We start from the raw sequence: 8,455 nt of genomic DNA, 5'->3' as shown, positions 1-8,455 counted from the left end.
AAACAACAAGTTAGCCTACTACTGTAGTTAAGTCTGCTGTGTGGAACTTCACATGATAAACTACATTCATTACCTTGTCCAAAGGTGTAAACATGCCCATCTTTGGCCAGGACAACAGAAAACTGGGTCCCGCAGCCAACCTTCTTGATTCCCTTGTTACACAGTTGCTCCACTTTCTACAAAGTAAAGAATAATGAAAAATATGAATAATAACCCATTGTGGAAGTTATGTTGTTGAAACGTGAGAGGAGCACTGTAGCCTACCTGAGGATAAGACTTCACAGTGCAGGGACCGGTCCCCAGCTTCCCATAGTCTCCGTCACCAAAGGACCAGACACTCATCCCATCGGAGGACAGCACCAGGGTGTGGTTGATACCACAGGACACCTAGACACAATGGGAGAAAGACATAGGTAACACATAGGTAACCGTTGACCGAAGCTGACAGAGATCCAATGGCAATAGGAATAAGATATACATCTGGGAGCCAATAGGAATAAGATATACATCTGGGGGCCAATAGGAATAAGATATACATCTGGGGGCCAATAGGAATAAGATATACATCTGGGGGCCAATAGGAATAAGATATACATCTGGGGGCCAATAGGAATAAGATATACATCTGGGGGCCAATAGGAATAAGATATACATCTGGGGGCCAATAGGAATAAGATATACATCTGGGGGCCAATAGGAATAAGATATACATCTGGGGGCCAATAGGAATAAGATATACATCTGGGGGCCAATAGGAATAAGATATACATCTGGGGGCCAATAGGAATAAGATATACATCTGGGGGCCAATAGGAAGCAGATCAGGGGGCCCGGTTGAATTCAATAAAGGTTATTAATAGGGCTCCCGAGTGGCGCAGTGGTCTAAGGCACTGCAATCTCAGTGCAAGAGGCGTCACTACAGTCCCTGGTTCGAATCCAGGCTGTATCACATCTGGCCGTGATTGGGAGTCCTATAGGGCGGCGCACAATTGGCCCACTGTCGTCTGGGTTTGGTCGGTGTAGGCCGTCATTGTAAATAAGAATTTGTTCTTAACTGACTTGCCTTGTTAAATAAAAGGTAGAAACATATATATATATTATCCTACGAGGGGAAATTGGATGTCACCATGACCTGACTGAGACCCCTGCTTTAAAACACCAGCCCTGACTGAGACCCCTGCTTTAAAACACCAGCCCTGACTGAGACCCCTGCTTTCTGAGACCCCTGCTTTAATACACCAGCCCTGACTGAGACCCCCTGCTTTAAAACACCAGCCCTGACTGAGACCCCCTGCTTTAAAACACCAGCCCTGACTGAGACCCCCTGCTTTAAAACACCAGCCCTGACTGAGACCCCTGCTTTAAAACACCAGACCTGACTGAGACCCCCTGCTTTAAAACACTAGCCCTGACTGAGACCCCTGCTTTAATACACCAGCCCTGACTGAGACCCCCTGCTTTAAAACACCAGCCCTGACTGAGACCCCCTGCTTTAAAACACCAGCCCTGACTGAGACCCCCTGCTTTAAAACACTAGCCCTGACTGAGACCCCAGCTTTAAAACACTAGCCCTGACTGAGACCCCAGCTTTAAAACATCTCCTTAGGCAACATTGGCAGCATCACAGATCACAGGACAGCAAATCAAACATGTTATCATCAGCTCTTTACCTGTCCGACACGATGGACGTTACCACCTGTCTGATACGATGGACGGTACCACCTGTCCGACACGATGGACGTTACCACCTGTCTGATACGATGGACGGTACCACCTGTCCGATACGATGGACGGTACCACCTGTCTGATACGATGGACGGTACCACCTGTCTGACACGATGGACGTTACCACCTGTCTGATATGATGGACGGTACCACCTGTCCGACACGATGGACGTTACCCCCTGTCTGATACGATGGACGGTACCACCTGTCCGACACGATGGACGTTACCACCTGTCTGATACGATGGACGGTACCACCTGTCCGATACGATGGACGGTACCACCTGTCTGATACGATGGACGGTACCACCTGTCCGATACGATGGACGGTACCACCTGTCCGATACGATGGACGGTACCACCTGTCTGATACGATGGACGGTACCACCTGTCTGATATGATGGACGTTACCTGTCTGATATGATGGACGTTACCACCTGTCTGATACGATGGACGATACCACCTGTCTGATACGATGGACGGTACCACCTGTCTGATACGATGGACGGTACCACCTGTCCGATACGATGGATGGTACCACCTGTCCGATACGATGGACGGTACCACCTGTCCGATACGATGGACGGTACCACCTGTCTGATATGATGGACGTTATCTGTCTGATATGATGGACGTTACCACCTGTCTGATATGATGGACGTTACCACCTGTCTGATACGATGGACGGTACCACCTGTCTGATACGATGGACGTTACCACCTGTCTGATACGATGGACGGTACCACCTGTCTGATACGATGGACGGTACCACCTGTCCGATACGATGGACGGTACCACCTGTCCGATACGATGGACGGTACCACCTGTCCGATACGATGGACGTTACCACCTGTCCGATACGATGGACGGTACCACCTGTCCGATACGATGGACGTTACCACCTGTCCGATACGATGGACGGTACCACCTGTCTGATATGATGGACGTTACCACCTGTCTGATACGATGGACGGTACCACCTGTCTGATATGATGGACGGTACCACCTGTCTGATATGATGGACGTTACCACCTGTCCGATACGATGGACGGTACCACCTGTCTGATACGATGGACGGTACCACCTGTCTGATATGATGGACGGTACCACCTGTCTGATGTGATGGACGTTACCACCTGTCCGATATGATGGACGTTACCTGTCTGATATGATGGACATTACCACCTGTCTGATACGATGGACGGTACCACCTGTCTGATACGATGGACGTTACCACCTGTCTGATACGATGGACGGTACCACCTGTCTGATACGATGGACGGTACCACCTGTCCGATACGATGGACGTTACCACCTGTCTGATACGATGGACGGTACCACCTGTCTGATACGATGGACGGTACCACCTGTCTGATATGATGGACGTTACCACCTGTCTGATGTGATGGACGTTACCACCTGTCCGATATGATGGACGTTACCTGTCTGATATGATGGACATTACCACCTGTCTGATACGATGGACGTTACCACCTGTCTGATACGATGGACGGTACCACCTGTCTGATACGATGGACGGTACCACCTGTCTGATATGATGGACGGTACCACCTGTCTGATACGATGGACGTTACCACCTGTCCGATATGATGGACGTTACCTGTCTGATATGATGGACGTTACCACCTGTCTGATACGATGGACGGTACCACCTGTCTGATACGATGGACGTTACCACCTGTCTGATATGATGGACGTTACCTGTCTGATATGATGGACGTTACCACCTGTCTGATACGATGGACGGTACCACCTGTCTGATACGATGGACGTTACCACCTGTCTGATATGATGGACGTTACCTGTCTGATATGATGGACGTTACCTGTCTGATATGATGGATGTTACCCGTCTGATATGATGGACGTTACCTGTCTGATATGATGGACATTACCTGTCTGATATGATGGATTTTACCTGTCTTGTTAGGTTCATGTTTTAAGTATCCCTATATTTCTGTTATTAAGGTGCTTTCGCTCTGTTATTAGTAGGCCTGCGCAGCAGTCTCGTTGTTGATGGACCTGGCCTGAGTGCAATGGCAACCATGTAGTGTGCTAATACGGTTTGGTATGTCTGATATGACGGATCGTACCTGTCCAATGTGATATCCCTCCAGTGCCGTGACTCTCTCTGGCAGCATCTTGTTGGACGTTGACCTTTGACCCAGACGACCAGAGTCTCCACTACCGAAGGTCAACAGCTTCCCGTCTGTTGTAATCACGGCTGAGTGTTTGAACCCACACGCCAACTGTTGTGTGAAGGAATGATGAATGACAGAGACAGAGAAACTATTCAGGATAAATGAAACCAAGAATGTTTCCGTGCTGGCCTACCACTTAGAGTGAAGCATTATACATCTAATGTAAATACAACGAAGGGTATGTCATCTACAGTAAGAGGGATTCATATAATGTCATTTAACATCCCAGTAATGTTAGGTGTGACCTGTCAGGTGAGCCTCATCTCCAGTCCTACCCGCACCACCTCCTCTCCCTGCAGAGCCTCATCTCCAGTCCTACCCGCCCCACCTCCTCTCCCTGCAGAGCCTCATCTCCAGTTCTACCCGCACTACCTCCTCTTCCTGCAGAGCCTCATCTCCAGTCCTACCTGCACCACCTCCTCTCCCTGCAGAGCCTCATCTCCAGTCCTACCCGCACCACCTCCTCTCCCTGCAGAGCCTCATCTCCAGTTCTACCTGCACCACCTCCTCTCCCTGCAGAGCCTCATCTCCAGTCCTACCCACCCCACCTCCTCTCCCTGCAGAGCCTCATCTCCAGTCCTACCCGCACCACCTCCTCTCCCTGCAGAGCCTCATCTCCAGTTCTACCCGCACTACCTCCTCTTCCTGCAGAGCCTCATCTCCAGTCCTACCTGCACCACCTCCTCTCCCTGCAGAGCCTCATCTCCAGTCCTACCCACCCCACCTCCTCTCCCTGCAGAGCCTCATCTCCAGTCCTACCTGCACCACCTCCTCTCCCTGCAGAGCCTCATCTCCAGTCCTACCTGCACCACCTCCTCTCCCTGCAGAGCCTCATCTCCAGTCCTACCCGCCCCACCTCCTCTCCCTGCAGAGCCTCATCTCCAGTCCTACCCGCCCCACCTCCTCTCCCTGCAGAGCCTCATCTCCAGTCCTACCCGCCCCACCTCCTCTCCCTGCAGAGCCTCATCTCCAGTCCTACCCGCCCCACCACCTCTCCCTGCAGACTCATCTCCAGTCATACCTGCACCACCTCCTCTCCCTGCAGAGCCTCATCTCCAGTCCTACCCGCCCCACCTCCTCTCCCTGCAGAGCCTCATCTCCAGTCCTACCTGCACCACCTCCTCTCCCTGCAGAGCCTCATCTCCAGTCCTACCCGCCCCACCTCCTCTCCCTGCAGAGCCTCATCTCCAGTCCTACCTGCACCACCTCCTCTCCCTGCAGAGCCTCATCTCCAGTCCTACCTGCACCACCTCCTCTCCCTGCAGAGCCTCATCTCCAGTCCTACCCGCCCCACCTCCTCTCCCTGCAGAGCCTCATCTCCAGTCCTACCTGCACCACCTCCTCTCCCTGCAGAGCCTCATCTCCAGTCCTACCTGCACCACCTCCTCTCCCTGCAGAGCCTCATCTCCAGTCCTACCCACCCCACCTCCTCTCCCTGCAGAGCCTCATCTCCAGTCCTACCCGCACCACCTCCTCTCCCTGCAGAGCCTCATCTCCAGTCCTACCCGCCCCACCACCTCTCCCTGCAGACTCATCTCCAGTCATACCTGCACCACCTCCTCTCCCTGCAGAGCCTCATCTCCAGTCCTACCCGCCCCACCTCCTCTCCCTGCAGAGCCTCATCTCCAGTCCTACCTGCACCACCTCCTCTCCCTGCAGAGCCTCATCTCCAGTCCTACCCGCCCCACCTCCTCTCCCTGCAGAGCCTCATCTCCAGTCCTACCTGCACCACCTCCTCTCCCTGCAGAGCCTCATCTCCAGTCCTACCTGTACCACCTCCTCTCCCTGCAGAGCCTCATCTCCAGTCCTACCCGCCCCACCTCCTCTCCCTGCAGAGCCTCATCTCCAGTCCTACCTGCACCACCTCCTCTCCCTGCAGAGCCTCATCTCCAGTCCTACCTGCACCACCTCCTCTCCCTGCAGAGCCTCATCTCCAGTCCTACCCGCCCCACCACCTCTCCCTGCAGACTCATCTCCAGTCATACCTGCACCACCTCCTCTCCCTGCAGAGCCTCATCTCCAGTCCTACCCGCCCCACCTCCGCTCCCGGCAGAGCCTCATCTCCAGTCCTACCTGCACCACCTCCTCTCCCTGCAGAGCCTCATCTCCAGTCCTACCCGCCCCACCTCCTCTCCCTGCAGAGCCTCATCTCCAGTCCTACCTGCACCACCTCCTCTCCCTGCAGAGCCTCATCTCCAGTCCTACCCGCCCCACCTCCTCTCCCTGCAGAGCCTCATCTCCAGTCCTACCTGCACCACCTCCTCTCCCTGCAGAGCCTCATCTCCAGTCCTACCTGCACCACCTCCTCTCCCTGCAGAGCCTCATCTCCAGTCCTACCCACCCCACCTCCTCTCCCTGCAGAGCCTCATCTCCAGTCCTACCCGCCCCACCTCCTCTCCCTGCAGAGCCTGATCTCCAGTCCTACCCGCCCCACCTCCTCTCCCTGCAGAGCCTCATCTCCAGTCCTACCCGCCCCACCTCCTCTCCCTGCAGAGCCTCATCTCCAGTCCTACCTGCACCACCTCCTCTCCCTGCAGGGCCTCCACCTGTTTGGGTCGTCTCTGTCTCTCACTGTTCCCATGTCCCAGCTTCCCATAGTCCCCGTCACCCCAGCTGAACACCTCCCCCGTCTCCGTCAGGGCCAGGGAGTGGCCGTCAGAACCGCAAGAGGTCACCAGCTGGGTCACCACGTAGCCTGGGGGGTCAACAAGGGGGACAAAGGTGTCAAAGGTGTCCAAGGTTATAGATCAACCTGAGATAAAGATGTTACCTTGCAAGGCTGAGATGACTGTGGGGGTATATAGGTCATCAGAGTTGCCCTGGCCCAGTCTCCCATAGCTACCCTCTCCTACAGCCAGCACCGTACCGTTCGCCTGTACCAGGAATGTACAGTTCTGCCCACACACAACCTGCAGAGAGTAGAGTATCACAGGTCAACAACAGAGAATCTTCGGGCTCAAAATGTAAGAAGCCTAAGTACAATCTGGAGCTGCCTAATCAGAGATGCTCACCACGTGTTCTGTAATGTAACGTGACCCTGGTGTATTAGTAGGTCATGAACTCTACCTGATGCGTCTGGGACAGAGACGGGGCGATGGTAGGCACCATCAGGTTGGTCCCCGCGTCTGCCAGCTGTCCGTGACGCCCGTTGCCCCACAGAAACACCTGACTCTTCCCTCCCTGCTGCCAGTCCTGTCAAATACAGTAAGAGGAGGTGGGAAAGCCTGTTAAAGTAGCTTAAAGTAGCCTGTTCAAGTAGCTTAAAGTAGCCTGTTAAAGTAGCTTAAAGTAGCCTGTTAAAGTAGCTTAAAGTAGCCTGTTAAAGTAGCTTAAAGTAGCCTGTTAAAGTAGCTTAAAGTAGCCTGGTTTCAGATCGCTTCGTCCCGTCTTTCTAACAGTGACCAAAACAGTTGGCAAGACAGCATTACTGACACCTTCAAAATGACTAATAACAGACAGGATATCGTTATGGGAACAGTCATAACACTGAACAGTGTTAACAATAGCTAGTAATACAGCTATCTGAACATGAAGTGATGGAGCTGTGTCATAAGGCTGGCCTGACCCAGGGTGTGGGTTCCCAGAGCTGCTGAGGGTATGTCAAGTGATACAGTAATGACATTAAGAGAATAGGATATATGGTTTTACAGACAGAAACCTTACCTCAGGAGATATGGTCTGCATCAGAAATGGCACCCTATTCACTATATAGGGAATAGAGCCCTATGTAGGCCCTGGTCAATAGTAGTGCACTATATAGGGAATAGAGCCCTGTGTAGGCCCTGGTCAATAGTAGTGCACTATATAGGGAATAGAGCCCTGTGTAGGCCCTGGTCAATAGTAGTGCACTATATAGGGAATAGAGCCCTGTGTAGGCCCTGGTCAATAGTAGTGCACTATATAGAGAATAGAGCCCTGTGTAGGCCCTGGTCAATAGTAGTGCACTATATAGGGAATAGAGCCCTATGTAGGCCCTGGTCAATAGTAGTGCACTATATAGGGAATAGAGCCCTGTGTAGGCCCTGGTCAATAGTAGTGCACTATATAGGGAATAGAGCCCTGTGTAGGCCCTGGTCAATAGTAGTGCACTATATAGGGAATAGAGCCCTATGTAGGCCCTGGTCAATAGTAGTGCACTATATAGGGAATAGAGCCCTATGTAGGCCCTGGTCAATAGTAGTGCACTATATAGGGAATAGAGCCCTGTGTAGGCCCTGGTCAATAGTAGTGCACTATATAGGGAATAGAGCCCTGTGTAGGCCCTGGTCAATAGTAGTGCACTATATAGGGAATAGAGCCCTGTGTAGGCCCTGGTCAATAGTAGTGCACTATATAGGGAATAGAGCCCTGTGTAGGCCCTGGTCAATAGTAGTGCACTATATAGGGAATAGAGCCCTGTGTAGGCCCTGGTCAATAGTAGTGCACTATATAGGGAATAGAGCCCTATGTAGGCCCTGGTCAATGGTAGTGCACTATATAGGGAATAGAGCCCTATGTAGGCCCTGGTCAA

At 52.5% G+C, this 8,455-nt stretch overlaps 1 protein-coding gene across 9 annotated transcripts in view; it reads right to left on the bottom strand.

The window, feature by feature from the left end:
* The window catches only part of LOC139422690 (probable E3 ubiquitin-protein ligase HERC1), a 111,945-nt gene that overhangs the window by 11,523 nt on the left and 91,967 nt on the right, over positions 1 to 8,455 (bottom strand). For all 9 annotated transcript variants that reach the window (XM_071173902.1, XM_071173903.1, XM_071173894.1 and 6 more), the window contains 6 exons: positions 7,012 to 7,137; positions 6,716 to 6,854; positions 6,459 to 6,640; positions 3,838 to 3,993; positions 265 to 387; positions 74 to 176 (listed from right to left, as the gene is read on the bottom strand). In XM_071173902.1, coding sequence (XP_071030003.1) covers positions 74 to 176; positions 265 to 387; positions 3,838 to 3,993; positions 6,459 to 6,640; positions 6,716 to 6,854; positions 7,012 to 7,137 — 829 coding nt within the window. The remainder of the gene's footprint in view (positions 1 to 73; positions 177 to 264; positions 388 to 3,837; positions 3,994 to 6,458; positions 6,641 to 6,715; positions 6,855 to 7,011; positions 7,138 to 8,455) is intronic.

Source organism: Oncorhynchus clarkii, chromosome 12 (assembly GCF_045791955.1).
Source record: "Oncorhynchus clarkii lewisi isolate Uvic-CL-2024 chromosome 12, UVic_Ocla_1.0, whole genome shotgun sequence".
Lineage (NCBI taxonomy): Eukaryota > Metazoa > Chordata > Actinopteri > Salmoniformes > Salmonidae > Oncorhynchus > Oncorhynchus clarkii.
The sequence above is the reverse complement of the archived record's forward strand: the minus strand, read 5'-3'. Positions and strand labels throughout refer to the sequence as shown.